We start from the raw sequence: 17,708 nt of genomic DNA on the forward strand, positions 1-17,708 counted from the left end.
GCTCTAGAGACTCTTCACAGCCATCATAGAAAGAATTGCAATTCATTGGGCTTACTTACCTCAGATAGGTTTGAAAGACAGGGTCAGACTGCAAAGAAAAGAAGTTAGATACAGTGGGCAGAGCCAGACATATACTACCAGAGCCACACTGGGTTTAACTTCTAAATGCAGGATTTTATTACATTTTGAATTGATGTCTTTTCATGTGATATCATTAGGATCAACTACTCAATAGAGAAGTTATAATGATGTTCTTGTGCTGATGTAGTTCCTGTTCCCAGCCTCCATTCCAGCTTAAGGCACTTGTATGACAAAGAAAATGGGAGTGGGGGCTCCAGGCTAAAGCCCACCAGCAGAAGGTCAGAACAGATGAAAAAAGGACATCATTTTCCACCCAGGCCCACCATGGGTGAGCAGAGGAAAGTCCCCTTGGGTACCATGGTGGCCTTCAATATTTCTAAGGCCAGGTAGTGGACCCTAAGGTATTTGCCCTGTTCCACCTTGTCTCCTTATCCTGCTTCCCAGTCACACTCCAAGCTACTCTTACTGACCATCGTCTCCCTCCCCACGTTCTCCTCTGAGCAAGTGAGCAGAGAAAGAGGTCCATATAACAACAGACCTCAGCATCCCCCAAGAAGGTTTGGAGAACAGGACCCAGATGGCTCCAGTGGCTACTTTTACCACCATCTAAGCCTGAAGGAAGCCCAGGAGAGATACTGCTCTGTGCTGAACCCTGTGTTCTACTGTGCTTTCCCGCTTCCCTCGCCCCTAACCTAGATGAACAATATACACATGTTACTGACACATGAAGTTGGAGCAGAGCTCTTCTATCATCCAGAGCAAAAGAGTGCCAAGCTTAGGGAGGTGAGTGTAGAAGCATATGAATTCAGGGGCTGAGAACAAGGCTGTATGGCTTTTGGAGTTAAGGAAAGAAAACAGCTCTAGCTTCCTGGCCTAGAATCCTATGGCAGAGGTGGGAGGGGAATCTCTTCATCTTGAAGGCCCTTCCATGTTCATATTCCCTTTTGATAATAAAAGAAGCTCCTTTCACACACATACATACAACCCTTGCTGTAGCAAAGGTTGGTGCTGTTGTGTGGAAGGCAGAAGATAGAACTTAGTCCCTGCCAGGCCTACCATGGCAAGAGTTCTCAGCAATGTGAGCCCCTCAGGTTCCCATACATCCACAGCTAGAGGCCACCCATCTCCAGGACAGAAAGAAAACTGGACATATTATGTGACGGTAAGAAGAGGCCTGAGGGCCACAACCAAGTCCCAGGGCTCAGCCCTCTAGGGAAGGGAAAACCCAGGGTTTATGGAACGGGTGATTCAGTTGCGATCCCCTAATAGCTGCAGCACAAAGGTAAAGATGTAGACAATGTCTGTGTAGATCTGCAAGGCGCCCGTGATGTAGTCCTCTGGGCTGATGGTATGCTTCCGGTTCCCCAGGACCAACTGTGTGTCGTAAGCCAGGAACTAAAGGGACAGGGAAACCAGGAGTAAGTACCCAGGTCCAGAGCTCATTTCTGGTGAGCAGAGCTGTCCTGAGAGCCTGTGTGCCGGGCAGCACAGTTAGGGGACTCGCAGTCTAGAGGAGAGAGATACTTGGTTCTCTCTCTCTCCCTCCCTCCCCCACCCTTTCTCTTGCCAGTCTTGGGGCTTGAACTCAGGGCCTAGTACTGTCCCTGAGTTTCTTTTGCTCAAGGCTAGCACTCTACCACTTCAGCCACAGCAACACTTCCAGCTTTTTCTGCTTATGTGGCACTGAGAAATCAAACCCCAGGCTTCCTGCATGTTAGGCAAGCACTCTACCACTAAGCCACATTCCCAGCCTCAGTTGTCTCTAAATACAGCCTACCAAACATGCTAACAGCAGGCAGACAGTCAGATCCTTTAAAAAAAAAATCACTGAACTTCTGTTGACAGTGGGAAAGGGAACCACCTGTTCCTGTCCCTCAAGCCACCTAATTCCATCTCTTTCTCGTCCCAAACTCCCAAAGGACCCAAGGACTTACCAGGGTAAAACAAATGGCCCCTAGAGCAGCATAGAGCATGTGGAGCCAGTAAATCTGGGAAAGGACAGAGGGGATTCTGTTAGATAGCTGAGCAAAGACAACCAGGTCAGGCCCTTGGGACCTGTTTAGCCCTTGGGATGTAGTTATGAGTGGAAAGTTCGAGGAAATTAGCTCTCCAGGACCCTGGACCATGCCTCTTTAGAGCCTGGGAGAAATTACAAATGGTAATATATGTGGCAGAAAAAGCAGAGGCATCCTACAACGACCATATAATAAAACCAGTATAAAACCAATCTTCAGAGCTAGTCAAGGTATAGGCAACAGAGTTACAGCCCTAGTTATGATAAGTGCTCAGTAGACCAGGTAGAGCAGTCTCCTAGTTCCTGAAACCCATCCTGGAAGACTAATGAAGAGGGACTCTCTTTCTCCATTCTGGGGACCCATTCTCTCCCTCAGGTGACCAGAATCAAAGAAGGAAGCAGAATGAGGGATTCCAATGTCTCCTTCATCTAGGCCCATCTCTTTGGTCTTTCAGTTTCCCTTCCCACCATCTCCCAGAACAGATGGTGGTCTAGGCTATCAGATAGCTAACCCACTACACAGGAATTCAGTGCCACTGTCTAGGGCTCCAGGTGTCTTGGCTCCCAGGGCCATCTGTCTCCAAAGAGAAATTAATTGTACCCTACCCAAAAATGATAGCACCTTTGCTGAACAGTGGAGAGATTCTGGAGGGCAGAGCTTAAGGGGCCTGGGGTCCACAAGGGGCCCTGCTGTACACAGAAAGTCTACAGTGAGCCCTGGGCCCACTGACCCCCATTCCTCATGGGACACTCACATATTTGAAGTACAGCACAATACTAGTGACAATCCCAGTCACCATCAGCACAATTCCCAGGACACAGAAGAGGCCTGTACATGAGGTGAAGTCCACCTACAGGAAGGGAGAAAGAGGCACCATCAGACGACTCCCTAACAGCCAGATTGGCCCTGGCCCCTGCTGGGGAGACCCAGTACTCCCTCTTGACAATAACCATGACATGTAAAGGACTAGAAGCAGCTCTGCTCGTGAAGATGCAGGGAGGGACTTAGGTCTTCAGGGTTCTGGGTCCTCCCAGGCCAGCTCAGATGTCAAGCCCAAAGAGCCAGGTGAGTAGAGGAAAGGAATGGGTGTCTGTGGAAGGACCCTCCATGCCCTCACCTTGGTCTGAAAGCAGAAGATGGTGACAGAAATGGACACCACAGCTGTGATGATCATTGCAATGATGACAGCTTTGGTTTGATATATACTGCAGGGGGAAAAGGAGGGAAGAGAGGTCAGAGGTATAAGCTACTAGATGACTTCAGACTCATGACTTCCAGAAGAATCCTTTCCAGGCTCCACCTCCCACAGGTGACTGTCAGTCCAGCAACAGCCCAGTCTCTTTAATTCACCCTCCCAAGAATATGGCAGGCTGTCCCAAGTGTACCTGGCAATGGTGCCCGTCATAAAGCCCATGGCAAAAGTCTGAGGAAAAAGAAAGAAGAGGATTTCTTAAGAACAGTAGGGCTGGGATATAGCTCAGTGGTAAGGGCTTGCCTGGAATGCATCAGGCCCTGGGTTCCATCCCCACCACTACAAATTAAAAATCAAAAACAAAACAAAAACCCAGCAACACTCTAGGGGGTGGCTATGGTAGGTAGTCCACCAGAGCCAGGAGTAGATGTGACTGAGCCGGAAAGAGCAGTTACTGAGAACTAGCAGGAGGTCAGCAGGGTAGGGAGAGATCCAGGGGCATTCTTCCACAGTGGTGGCCCTGGCCTTATTGGGACAGCCTTCTTACTACCCTTGTAGACTTACAAAGAGCGTCAGCAGGATGATGTTCCACGGGAACCGGCGTCTGAGGAGAAAGAGAAGCACCAGTTACGTGCCTTGAGGCAGTCAGGTCTTAGGTAGTTGGCTCCTGTGCCTGTAGAAGTAAGCCTTGCTGTTGGAGAGGGGACCCTCATGTGGCTTTTGACATCTGTTCTGGTGTTTACATAGGGACAACAGGGGACAGACCTGTCCTTCAGGGCCAGAAAAACTTAGTCTTATTTGCATCTCTTAGACTGACTACTTGGGGGACTGGAAGAAAGTTGCCCGGCTCAGCCTCCTTAAGCCTAGACTTCTTCCTGCTTTCTTGGCTTTGTTTTTGTACCCTGTACCCTCCCACCCCTTCTTTTTTCCTAGTCCCCTTCCCTCCCCCTCCCTACTTTTTTTTTTAACTTCCTTTCTATTTGCTAAGTAGTTATATCTTCTAGGGTTGCTATCAATCAGACTGATCACTAGATAGATACCTTCCCCTACATAGTACTTTGTACATTAAACATTAGCTGCTGTCACCCTCAATCATCCTTGTAAATATTTCTTTTCTTTTTTTTTTTTTGTTGGTCGTAGGGCTTGAACTCTGGGTCTGGGCACTGTCCCTGAGCTCTTTAGCTCAAAGCTACTGCCCTATCCCTTGAGCCACAGCACCACTTCTGGTTTTCTAGTGGTTAATTGGAGATAAGAGTCTCATGGTCTTTAGTGCCCGGGCTGGCTTTGAACCGCGATCCTCAGCTCTCAGCCTTCTGAGTAGCTAAGATCACAGGAATGAGCCACCATGCCCGACTCTCCTTATAAATATATATTTCTTTTGTGGGTCATGGAGCTTAAACTCCACATGGGCGCTGTCCCTGAGCTCTTCAGCTCAAGACTACCACCCTACCTTTGAGCCAAGCCCCACTTCCCCTTTTCTAGAGGTTAATTGGAGATAAGAGTTTCAGGTTCTTTTGTGCCCGGGCTGGCTTGACCCTCAGATCTCAGCCTCCTGAGTAGCTAGGATTACAGGCATAAGCCATTATGCCCCGCTAAATATTTCTTATTAAGTCCATTCAACCACCATGAGAAATCCCATTTTTCCCAAGCTTGGTCCTAGTTCCATGCACTGCACTCTTTACTGCCTAAGTCTATAGGACTCACCTGGGTCCGTGGCAGCAGGCGAGGGTCAGGTAGGTGACAATGAAAACAGCACTGTGAAGACAGGAGAAAGATGAGCTGCTCTCCCCTCCCAATGGCTGCTCAGAAGTCTGGGGACAAACTATTTAGTAGGAAGAAAAGACATTCTCTGGCCCTCCCCATCCCAGCCTAAGGGCCCCAGCCTATACCCCTCCCACTACAATCGGGGCCCTGAGAGTTCTCCTCTCTCTTCTCCCCTCCCCTGCCTTCCCCTCCCCTCCCCTCCCCTCTCTTTCCCTCCCCTCTTCCCTTCCCTTCCCTTCTCTTCTTTTGCCAGTCCTGAGGCTTGAACTCAGAGCCTGGGCACTGTCCCTGAGCTTCTTTTGCCCAAGGCTAATACTCTACCACTTGAACCACAGCACCACTTCCAGCTTTTTCTGTTTATGTGTTATTGAGGAATGGAACCCAGGACTTCATGCATGCTAGGCAAGCACTCTACGACTAAGCCACATTCCTAGCCCTTAGAGAACATTTTGATCCTAGCCATAAGCAAAGCTGGTTAGCTGGAAATTGGGACTGCTAGCCCTCCTCGACCTCACACTCCTTCCCGGAACAGAGACAACACATACTTACTAGGACACATAGTATATAGCCTGGTTCTTCCTTACGAATGTACTGACTGGTTCCCTGTGAGCAAGGGAGAACAAAGTCACATCATGACTTCTTTGCCTTCATTCTCAGGCTGTGTGGGCAGCCCAGCTGGTAAACCCCAGATCCCAGGGCTGGGAAGAGTAGGCAGGGGGCCCGGAGACTCACACAAAAGTGAAGATGGCGATGATGGCCACTGTAATGAGCAACTGGACTGAGATGATGGAGTAGACCTGGAACACAGATGGCCAGAGGCCTGGGTCATCCTCGATTCTCCCTAGAAAGTAGCCAGCCCAAGATCAGGGAGCCCAAAGAACACAGGACTCTTGCTCTTCTCTGTGACAGGAGGGGAATTTTCATTTTGAAGGTTCTCCTATTGTGGCCATTCAAAGATTCTTCCCAGTGACCCCAGTCGGGAGCTCGGTTCCTGCTTCCTCCATCCCCTTCAATTCCTCATCCTGGGTATCCCTCTCCTGTCCAGCATCCAGCCTGGGGTTACTACTGCCTCACCCAGCCTGGCTGCCCCTGCAACTCCAGTGATGGCTATGCATCTTCATTGTTGAGCATGATAGGTTGTGTGTCTGTCTTGAGCAAAGCTCCAGGCAGATAAAGCAAGAGACAGATGGATTAGGAGTGAGTGGGATCATTCCCAGCTCCCAGCTGCTCTCTGGCTAGCAGAACAAGTTCTGGGGAAGGCTGCACACTTGGGAAGAAGCCAGGTAGGAGATTTTCAGAGATTGACTCTGCCCTCCCAAAATGAGGTCAAGAAAGAGGATGGCAAGGAGGAGGGCATTTAGAGTTAGAGTTGCCAGGACCACCTGTGGAGGATGATCCAGGACCAGAGGGAAGGTGGTCAGCCAGTGATTTATATGTGAGTGTGTACACATGCCAGGACTGATACTGCCAGCCGTCCCCTGTCCTTCTAGCCCAAGGGCACTGGTCTACCCATCTCCCACCATCTCACCTTTCGGATGAAGGTATGTCGTACTTTCCGGTCATCCCACTCTCCAGGTCCAAAGCTGTCACTCACAGCTCTCTCTTCCCCATCATAGCCATGGCCAGGGCCTAGAGACAGATTACATGGAACCAACTGGAGACCTCAGACACAGAGTCTCCCTTTCATAGCTTTACTGACACTGTCTTATGCAAAGGCTCCAGTATATTCAACCCAAAGACAGGCATTACTATGCAAAAACTGCTCTCCTAAGCTAGGGTCTCCAGATTGTCTCAGAGAAAGCCCAGCTGGCCTGGCACAAAGGGCCTCAGATAAAAGCTGTGAGGGCCAGGAGTTTGGCCTAGTGGTAGAGTGCTTGCCTAGCATGCAAGAATACCTAGGGTTTGATTCCTCAGTACCACATACATAGAAAAAGCCAGAAGTAGCGCTGTAGCTCAAGTGGTAGAGCTCTAGCCTTGAGAAAAACCCAAGGACAGTGCTCAGGCTCTGAGCTCAAGCGTAGGACTGGCAAAAAAGAAAAAAAGCTGTGCCATTGGTGTATCTGCTGGGTGCCTTACCCTCTAGTGAGGAGGCCAGGTAAGAGCAGAGTTGGTTGGCAGAACAGCGGCCTCTGGGATGGAGACCTGAAAAGACTGCACAGTGTGGGTGTGTGCAGAGGGCATCCTGCTTGACTCTCACCTGCAAGGGCTGTGTTACACTCTGCACCTGTCCAGGTGAGAGTTGCCATACACTAGCTCCATGATGCTAGAACTGCTGCAGGCCTCCCATATCCCAGGGATGCCTATTTGGGAACTGCCTACAAAATCTATCCAGAATGAACCTCAGAGTTTGTGAAGCACATGTTTAACATGTAAATTCTTGGCTCAATTCCCAGCACCAAAAAAAAAAAAGAAAAAGAAAATTTAAAAATCTTCCCCCCCCCCACTTCCTCCTCAGGCTTAAGACATGGCTCAAGTGATAGAGTACCTGCCTAGAAAATGTGTGAAGGTTTGAACTCAAACCCAAATACTTACAAAATAAGAGGCTTACTACATCCTAATCTTACCTGATATACCCCGAGGCAGTTCTAAATGTCTTGAGATAGTTGCAAAAATCAGACTCCACTTAATAGAAGAAGATGCATCCAACCCCAGGATATTTTACAAAACCAAAGCAGTTAGGGGTCCAGAAGGAGTTCCTAAGGAAGATGTGGCACCTGGGCCAGACGCTGGGGGACTTGCCAAGAAACAAACGTTTACCAAGGCCCACTCCTGTGGCTGCCATGTGCCTTATGGCCTCATCTCCTTGCTCAGTACTGGGTAAAGCAAGTGACTAAGGAGGCCAGGAGGGAGAAGTAAAAGGTGAGTTAGACAGGAAATGGAAAGAGATCTAATAAATCAAGAGCAGGAAGGGACCAAAGGGGAAGGCAAGGAGACTGAAAGGAGGCGACTTCATCAGCCCTAAGCACTGCCCCCATCCCTCTACCTCCCGCCACCTTCTAGCACTCACCATAGTTCATGGGCATCGGGTGTATGGGGGGCATCGGCTGTGGGTAGCCAGCAGGGTGGCCATAGCCAGGTTGTGGGTAAGCAGGGTAGGCAGGGTATCCACCTGGCAGAACTGATGGTTGTCCATAGCCTCCAGGGGGTGGAGGGCCAGGATAGAGAGGGTTGCGGTCTTCATATGGAGGGGGGGCAGTGGGGTTGGACATGGCCACTCAAGAGATGAGGAAAACGCCAGTTGCTGAGACCTGCAATGGGGAGCAAAGTGGTCAGGAATGCTCCACGGCTTACCCTGTCCCTTTCCGGGATGTCCACCAAGAAGAGGCCCCGTTTCTCTCTACATCATGCATGTCACTTACTGCTTGCAGGCCGTCCTCAGCAACCTAACCCTGGCCCTCCTACCCTTAGACTGGCTTTTCCCCCCCAGAGTCCTCCGTTCCCTATGAAGCTTCCTGGCCACAGAAGAGAGGGAGGATTCCTTAGACACACAGAGTTGCTGCTAAGCATCAGTGGTGTGCCAGACAAGAAAAAGAGTTGCCTACAACTCCCTGTTCTCAGTTTCAAAAGCCTTCTGGTGTTGGTGGCTTCACAGCAGAACCAGGAGGAAGCAAGGAAGAGACTAGATGGCCCAAGCAGAGTCACCTAATGAGGTCCAGGGCTCGCAGGGATCTTCTGGAGGATCAGCCCATCCTCCACAGCAGCTGACGGGAGTGTCAAGCCAGAGAGAGTCAGAGCTGGGCTGGAGCCAAAGCTCAAAGAGGAGAGCAGAGAGGAGGAAGAGGAAAACAAGTCAGGCATGCCAAAGCTGCCGGGGCCTAGGAGCAGAGGCCCTCCTCGGTCCCAGCCAGGGCAGGCTGAGCTGGAAGCTGGAGGCCCTGCAAAAGTGCAGGCCTGAGACAGGACTTTGTGTTCCCCTTAGGCAACCACTGCAGCTTGGCAGATAGACAGAGGTGACCTGTGGCCTACACTCTCTACCCTGGTCTTCCAAGGGCCCTGACAGCCCCTCTCTGAGGGCATCACTGGAGTCTCATGTAGAGTAGTGACTGGTCAGAAGGAGAGTAAGAAGAGGCTATAAGACAAGGAAGGGCTTTTTGCAGCAAAGAGAGCCCTGTGTGGAAGACCTGAGTGGCAGTAGAAGGGACCTTCAGGTTGAACAACTCTGAATGCTCAGTTCAGGTGAGATAAAGACGGGATCAGGGGACCAGAGAACTAGCAGGTTAGTAGCACAACCAGAATGAAACTCTTCGGGATTATGAGTACTTGGCCTTCTGGTGGTCTGTTCTCCTTGGGCCTCCTCTGACAAAGACATGTCCTCTAACATGGTGCACCCATGGGCATTCAGGGGTGGCATTCAGGGTCTGGACAGAGGTAAGGACAAGATCTTTGTATCCTGATTAGGAGCAATCCTTTCCAGATTCTGAGCCCCTTGACAGGGCCACCCCTGCCTACAGCATTGCCTAGAGCAGATCTTGAGGACCCTCAGGGAGGGTACCCCAGATGGAGGCCAGCAGCCACCTTCAGAGCACGGCTGGAAGCTGGCCAGAAGAGCCTGGCCTCTTTTCAGGACACCCAGTGCAGTTCAGGGATTGGTTAAGGGCATGTCTTCTGTCTTCTCTCAGGACAATTAGGGTGATTCAGAGACGGAGATAGCAAGTCTCAAATAACAGGCTAGGTCTCTGAATGGTTTATTTGAAGGAAAGCTCCCCAGAGCAGATGAGACAGAACCAGAACAAGACGGCATCAAATGCGGGAGAAGAAAGCCTTCCTGACAGGCAAACCAGGAGCGCACACAGGCTGTGGAACAGCAGTGCACCCCCTGAGACATGGGAGCCAGCGACTGGCTTAGGAGCTGTCTGGAGCCATGGGAAGGCAGAAAAACCATCACAAGTAGTTGTGATATGTGAGGCCCCTGAAGAGGAAAAAAGAGAGGAAGAGAGGACGGGGAATTTGGCCTAGTGGTAGGAGTGCTTGCTTAGCATGCACGAAGATCAGGTTTCGATTCCTCCATACCATGTACATAGAAAAAAGCCCAAAGTGGTGCTGTGGCACAAATGGTAGCCTTGAGGAACGCCCAAGGACAGTGCTCAGGCCCTGAGTTCAAGCCCCAGGACTGGTGTGCGTACACACACACACACACACACACACACACACACACACACACACACACAGACAGAGGAAGGAAGAGAAATTGGCCTTTCCCTTCCCCTAGAGCAAAAAGTTCCACACCAAACCATGACATAACCATTACCTGGTGACATTTGCCTTTTGTAGACCATGCCCCTCCCTCTACCAAGATTGACAGGGAAATGTGACTCACAAAGAATAGGGTTAGCCTGGGATGGGGCTCCAGGGTCTGGTTGAACACAGAAGGCTGCTGATTCACCGGCTTCCCTCCTGCACTCCCTGGCCCCGCCCCATGACATTTCTGGTTTTGGAGCTCATCAGTCAGTAGACCTGCCTGCTGGGACAAGCAGGTCCCAGTCCAGTTCCCCAGGGAGTCAGTCACCAGCCCAAGGGCACCAGAGACCACCACTGAGCACCCCGCCTCACCATGCCTGGGTGTCTTCTCCTACAAAATGAGTTTGACACTAGTTACTATGACCCACTGTCCTCCCCCCCCCCCACCCCGGCCAGAGTTGTAAACATTAAAGAGAAAATATATACTGAGATCGCAGAATGATTCCCGACCCCAAGCACATGTTGGCAGCAGTCAGCAATGACGCCATTAATTCCTTACATGGCCCAGCAGGGTAAATAGTCGTTATTGTCCCCACTTACAAAGAAAGACAGAGTTGGAAGAATGAAGTCTTGTGAGCTGATGACTTGAGCTGATGTCAAGATTTGGGCCCCAACTCTGACTCTGGATCCTCTCTGAGTCCCTCTACTCCAGTCCTTCATTGATGTGTCCTTGCCTACCAGAACTTCCCACACATGTTACCATGACTTCCAGTCTGGACAGTGATGGTGACTGGCAGGCATACACGGGACGTGAGTGGATACCAACCCATCAATCCCCGCAGAGTGGGCACAAGGTTCAGAGACAGAGACAAGAGATCACTCGTTCACCTAAGGCAAGATGCCCTTACCTTTTCCTACTCGACAGCTACGGGACATGGGGTGAACTTGTCCTTGTCACAGAGCTGGTCCCATGTCCAGGACCCAATCTGAGCTACCCAGCTCTTGGTGCAGGTGGGGAAACCCCTGATGTTATAGTCAGGAGAGTGCCAACTTCTACTTCAGACTAGCAGGAGCCTCTAGAGCCCAGGGCTGGTGAGTGGCTGCTTCTGCACCTGCCCCAGCTTCCACGGGGCCTACAAAAGGGTCCTCCCACCCCTCTGCTGGGGCTGAGGGTTGGAGCTGACCTATGCCCAGGGAGGTGGGCAAGGAGAGGCCCAGTTAACTACATTCCTAGGCATGCCTAGACATCAGAGCTGAAGAACAGAAGGGAACAGGAAGTCTGGAAAGGGGGAGACAGAAAACAAGTATGAGCCCTAAGCCTAGAAGTCACGTCATCTGGATTTTCCTGGTGGCTGTGAGGACCTGTGAGGTACCCACTGGAAACCTAAATTTTCTGAAAGTACAGGAAGCATTCAGCTTCTACTTGGAACAAATGCCTACAAGCAGTTTGAATCATTACAACAAGGTTGAGTTCAGGTTCTGCCCTGTCCTGGCAATTACACTTCTTAGTTTGCTCCCCTATCCCCAGCAATCCTATGATGGCAGTAGTTGTGGGTGGAGTCTGGGCCTAAACAGAATTTACTGGTGGACAGAGTATTTTTGTTTTGCCAGTCCTGGGACTTGAACTCAGGGCTTGGGTACTATCCTTGAGCTTTCTCAAGGCTAGCTCTCTTCCACTTGAGCCACAGCAACTTCTGGCTTTTTCTGTATATATGGTATGGAGGAATCGAACCCAGGACTTCATGCATTCTAGGCAAGCACTCAACCACTAGGCCACGCTCTTGGCACTAGACAGAAGGTTCATTGTTGTTGTTATTGTTGGTTTTGTTTTTGCCAGTCCTGGGCTTGAGCTCAGGGCCTGAGCACTGTCCTTGGATTTTTCTCAAGGCTAGAGCTCTACTTGAACTACAGCACCACTTCTGACTTTCTTCTATGTATGTGGTACCGAGGAATCAAGCCCAGGTCTTTGTGCATGCCAGGCAAGCACCCTACCACTAGGCCAAACTCCCAGTTAGACAGAATTTTTAAATGCAGAGTTGGGGGAGTAGCTCCTCACCCCCAGGCACCTCAGTAGGGTGACCCTGCATGTCCAGCCTGCTGAGGTCAGGCTCCCTGTGATTATCCGGGAGGGGTGTGAAGAATTAAGACTGGAATCTGCAAAGAAGAGGAGGAGCTCCTGGGATTACAGCAAGAGGGTGTGTGTGCTAGAGGGGGGAGGGGGAAGGAAGCAGCTGACCAGTCCAGGCAGCCTGCCTTCTTGCCTGCCAGGAACTGATGCCCAGAGCAGAATGGAAAGAATAGCTCAAAGTATGCATCACAGGAAGCCCCACCCAGCAGACACATGAACACACCATACCCAAAGTGGCTTGGTCCCCAGGGCTTCCTTCCCTTTTCCTCCTCCATTGCACAGCCACAGAAGCAGAAGGATTAGATATACTCGGCAAGGCCTGGGCCTGATTCTGGACCAAGGGATTCAGAATGTACACCATACCCTTTGGATCGCCTGTCTGGGATTAAGAAATGAAATTAAATGGGCCTAAAAACTGAAATACAAGAGCTGGGATGAGCTTGACAGATCATCCTGGTCATTTGACAGACCAGGAATCCCCAAAGCTGAGAAAGTTCCTGTTCCAGCCCACAACAGTACTACTTGGTCATTGGTTTGAAACTTCCCTCCTCAGTTCTGCCCACTGTCTGGACAGAACAAGCGCACCTCTGGGGAGGGACTGGAAGAAGTCTCTTATCCCCTAGTTTCTTCATGATCTCCATCTGTGGCTGCCAACCTATGACTTCCCTCCCCAGCTCCCCAGCTCCCTAGCTCTGTCGCCCTCTGGCCCTGGTATCTTGCCAGGTAGCTTCTTTCCAGATCCACAGAGGGCTGGCTCCAGTCTCCAAGCAAGACAAGTACCCAGGAAAGCAAGGCAGCTTCCCCAGGTCTCTGGAGACAGAGACCCCAGCAGTGTCAACAATCAGATAAGAAAAAAGGAAACCATTAGCAAGGTGGGTGCCACCTCTGACACACAACCCCTATTACCTCCTTTGTGTTTAACTTTCCTCCCTTTCAGCTGAACTTCCAAGTTGGAAGAGGAAAGAGGCAGAGGAATGAGACAGATAATTAACCTATAGTGGAGAACCACAGGTAGCAGGGATGGCAGAAAAGCACTTATGAGTAGGGACTTACTAAGTCAGAAGCAACTAAGACACCTCTGCAGCTCACAGAAGATCCCATTCAGTCACTGAAAAAACTGAAATTCAGGAGAAAAGCATTTCAAAGGCCCACAGCAGGCGGACAGTGTGGATGGGTTTAAACAAAGCTCAGGCTTTCTTTGAAGTTCACTGCCTGTGCACTTATACCTGCCTGAAGCAGAAGCACAGGGGACCAAGGTGAGCCAGTGCAGGGCAAAGGCCAGAAAGAAACTGAGCAAGTTTGTTGAGATCCACTCTATTTCCTGAGGAAGTCATCTGATGCCTGAGCCCAGATTTAGGAGGAAAGGACCAAGTCCTGCCTCGGCTTTATTACTACCTCCAGTGCATGGGTCAAGGAGGCAACTTCACATCTCCAGACTTAATTTTTGTATGCTTTTATGTGTGTGTGGGGGGGAGGGTAAGGGGTCATGGGGCTTGAACTCCGGGCCTGGGAGCTGTCCCTGAGCTCTTCAGCTCAAGACTGTTGCTCTGCCACTTGAGCCACAGCACACTTCTGGTTTTCTGGTGATTAATTAGAGAGAAGAGTCTCATGGACTTTAGTGCCTGGGCTGGCTTTGAACCTTGATCCTCAGATCTCAGCTTCCTGAGTAGCTAGGATTATAGGCATGAACCACCAGTGTCTGGCTTCAGACTTAATTTTTACATCTTTAAGATGCATATCCTCCCATCTGAAAGTCAGAAGTCCACTCCACCTTACCAGTTTCTGGTTCTGAATAAATAGACCAGCTGCATGACATGTGCCCTAAAAGCATGCACACTGGAAACATACTACTGACTGCATATACCATGTTCTTGGTATGGCAGTGGCCATAATTCTTTCCCAAACTGCTCCCATAATGCCTTAAAGGTCCTCTGGCCAGCCTCCGACGCCTACCGGCCTCCCCTGCCCCAGCCTGCAGAAATAGCCTAATGTGGTAGAGAAGAGGATAGGTCAGGGCTCAAGAGCCTAGGTTCCTATGCTAGCTATGGGAATCCAGATGGCCTGTAAACCAGTCTACGTGCAATGGAGAAGCAGAGCTTACCAGAGACTGCAGAGATCATGCAGTTCCCCAAGGATATGAGTGGATAAGTGTGCAAGCAGAAAGCATCCATATCCTCTTATCAGAAATTCCAGGCCACACTGGTGTATTAAAAGTCCTGCTCTTTTTTTTTTTTTTTTTTTCCAATCCTATAGCTTGAACTCTGGGCCTAGACGCTGTCTGTGAGCTCTTTTTGCTCAAAGCTAGTGCTCTACTACTTGAACCACAGTGCCACTTCTGATTTTTCTGAGTAGTTTGTTGATGAGAATCTTATAGATTTTCCTGCCTGGGCTGGCTTCAAATTGTGATCATGAGATCACAGCCTCACCAGTAGCTAAGATTATAGGTGGGAGCCACTGGCATCCAGAAAAAAGGTTTTGTTTGTTTTTTCGTCATCCTGGGGCTTGAACTCAGGGCCTGGCTGCTGTCCCTGAGCTCTTTTTGCTCTTGACTAGCACTCTTTCACTTTAAGCCACAGCACTACTTCCTCCCTGAATTTTTGCCCAAGACTAGCGCTCTACCACTTGAGCCACAACTCCACTTTTTTTTTTGGTCATGGGGCTTGAACTCTGGGCCTGGGTGCTGTCCCTGAGCTCTTTAGCTCAAGGTTACTGCCCTATCCTGAGCCATAGCCCTACTTCCAGTTTCTGGTAGTTAACTGGAGATAAGTCATGAGTAGGACTGCAGTGTGAACCACCACTGGCACACAGCTTAGAAAGTCCTATTCTAACAACCCCTTTTGAACATGGTTTAACCTAGCATTCCTCCAGCCTATGTGGTACTGATCAGATCACCTGTATTTTACAGATAAACTTTATTCTGAAAAAATTCCATGTCCTAATTCCTCACATGCTTCTACCCAGCCTGGCTTTCAGAACAACTTCACTCGGAAGCAGACACGCACCCTCTTTCACTATAGAGGAGTCAGCTACACAAACCGCTGGCAGGACCCCACCCCACCCCAGTTCCTGCTGCTACCATAACTTCCACTTGTGATTCACTGCCATGGCACGGAGATAATCTCCAGAGGCGGAGGGAAGCAGCCACAAACACTGCCTCTATGGAATGGGAAGGACAGGTCAGTCTAAGAGGGAAGACCCCAACCTTCCTCCATGACTAACACAGGACTGTCCTCTGGCCACTGTAGACTTCTGGCTATCATTCCTACTTCAAAACAAAAGCCAGGTTTTGGTCTAGAATCTTAGCTTGGAAGAGGTTAGTTTCTCTTCTCCCCCCATCCCCCACCAGTATTTTCAGGCAAACTTCAAGGCCTATGTCTTGTTATCCATGTTGGTAGAACTTCTCAGAGAGGAGTGTGAATGAGTTCCCATACTCTAGTCATCTCAGTGTGGCACTCAAAAGACCCACAAGTATATGTGTCCCTTTGCTGTGGCATTCTGCTCTTTCGTTGTTTTGAGAAGGCTCTACAATCCAGGCTCGCATGGAGTTCACTATGTAGCCAGGGGGAGCTGGGACTTTCCATCCTCCTGCATTAGCTTCTTGAGTGCTAGGGTTACAGGTGTGTACCCTTCCAAAGGGTCTAGGATGAGAAGTCCAGGGGTTAGAGGTGCTCAGAGATAGACAGCTTCTGTCTGTAAAGAGAGGAGGCTGGGCTGAGATGACTATTACCCCAGCTCATGACACGAGGTTCTCCTAACCCACAGCAGGAACCCATCATTACCTCTTTGACGTGTTCATTTTTATAAGTGAGGCCCTAAGGTCATGCCACCAGAAGACAGAGCCTCTGACAGTGTTCACACCCCTTCCTGTAAGCCTGTATAAACTGAGTGAGCTTCAGGACTCCAGGGACAGGGAGAGCAGGTAGAGTAAGGAGAAAGCATTGGCTCCCACTTTGACTTAGACAAAGCAGCCCTAGCTGGCTCCCCCTGGCCACCACTAGCCAGGCCAAAGGCACCAGCTTTGAAACCAAACCTCACCAGCAGGATGAATATTTCAGAGCCCCAGAGAACTGGACACCTAATGGGCCTTCCATGACATCGGCTCTGTCCTTAGTTCCCAGCTCTCTCCACTCATCCCAAGTCCAGGATGCCCAAGTCAAGCCCTAGCCCATGAACACTGGCCACAGTGGTGTGGCTGGGAATGGAGCTCCCACAGAACCCCAGCTGTGGAGAGCTGTGCTCTCTCCTCCCTCAGATCTAGCTCCTTCCCAGTCTTCCCCACACTTTCTCTTTCTCCATTTCCCTATTTCGTTTTCACTGACCTGAAGAGGTCATGAGGAGGGTGGCTCTTCCGAGTAGCCATAGGACTGGTCCAGGGCTGAGGGCCTCCACACACCCCCTGCCTCCCCCTGCCCACTTAGCCATGCATCCACCTGTCTACACCCAGATTGGTGGTGCCCGGGCAGGCAGAGGCAACCTGGGGCAGGTGTCAGCTCCGGACTAGCTCCTTTCCTCTTCCCTCAGCTGAGGACCTTGACAGCTTTCCTCCTCCCTCCCCCATCCCCACCCCGTCCCGTCCCACTCACAGCTGGCCCCATGGTAGACACGCCCTGTGGCAGACAAGCCATGCGTGCCCGGGGACATCGCAGGGCCCTGGCCAGCCCTCCGAACCCATAGTGCGCTGCCCGGCTCCCACCTGTCTACCCAGGCACCACTTGCCCACAAGAGGTGCCCCAGAAAGCAAAGGGAGAGCAGGACAGGCAAAGAAGGACGGCTATTCGAGCCACAGATCCCCAGGGATCCGCGTTCTGGATCCCAGGGCCCAAGAGGCCCGCCCCAAGCCAACTCCGGAAGAGGCCGGCCGCTCGCCAACAAAGTTTGGGGCCCGGCGCGGGGCCGCCCCGGCTCAGTCCCCGCCGGTCCGCAGTGACCTCCTCCGCCACCCCAGTCCCCAGCTTGCCTGCGTCTTTCCCGACGGGGCCGTGCGGTGCGGTGCCGAGCGCTGGGTACGCTGAGTGGCTGAGTGCGCTCGGGCCTCGAGCGCGGCGGGGAGCGGGCTGGGCTGGGCTGGGATCCGCGCCCCGCCTCGTCGCCAGCCAGCCTCCGGGGCGGGGCCTCCGGGCGCCGCCAGGGGCGCTGGGATCCTGGGTGGCCCCTCCCGGCTGGGCCCCAGAGGTTTGTCACCTTCGAAGAATGCTTTACTCTTGGGTTCTACACCCAAGAGTAAAGTAAAACAGCCCGCCGCATCCGGCCTGGGACTGTGGCTTAGTGGAAGAGTGCTTGCCTAGCTTGCACGAAGCCCCGGGTTCGATTCCCCAGTACCTCATATACAGAAAAATAAACGGGAGTGGCC

General features: G+C 51.1%; 2 protein-coding genes across 4 annotated transcripts in view; one reads left to right on the forward strand and one right to left on the reverse strand.

Annotated features, from left to right (window-relative positions):
• Positions 1 to 17,708, forward strand: part of Pnkd (PNKD metallo-beta-lactamase domain containing) — a 60,504-nt gene that overhangs the window by 3,557 nt on the left and 39,239 nt on the right. The gene's annotated exons all lie outside the window — the stretch shown is intronic.
• Tmbim1 (transmembrane BAX inhibitor motif containing 1) lies at positions 138 to 17,404 on the reverse strand. 2 transcript variants are annotated; one of them, XM_090354798.1, is made up of 12 exons: positions 17,316 to 17,404; positions 8,060 to 8,300; positions 6,581 to 6,681; positions 5,785 to 5,849; positions 5,602 to 5,655; positions 4,993 to 5,043; positions 3,853 to 3,892; positions 3,482 to 3,519; positions 3,214 to 3,301; positions 2,851 to 2,946; positions 2,016 to 2,069; positions 138 to 1,476 (listed from the first exon to the last, which is right to left on the reverse strand). In XM_090354798.1, the coding sequence occupies exons 2-12, from the start codon at positions 8,259 to 8,261 to the stop codon at positions 1,330 to 1,332; spliced, it is 936 nt and encodes a 311-aa protein (XP_090210924.1). In that variant the 5' UTR covers positions 8,262 to 8,300; positions 17,316 to 17,404; the 3' UTR covers positions 138 to 1,329. The 2 variants fall into 2 exon arrangements, with proteins under 2 accessions (XP_090210924.1, XP_090210925.1); XM_090354799.1 differs by lacking the exon at positions 17,316 to 17,404 and adding an exon at positions 16,678 to 16,771.

The sequence above is a fragment of the Megascapheus bottae genome, chromosome 21 (genome assembly GCF_031878675.1).
Source record: "Megascapheus bottae isolate mThoBot1 chromosome 21, mThoBot2.hap1, whole genome shotgun sequence".
Taxonomy (NCBI): domain Eukaryota; kingdom Metazoa; phylum Chordata; class Mammalia; order Rodentia; family Geomyidae; genus Megascapheus; species Megascapheus bottae.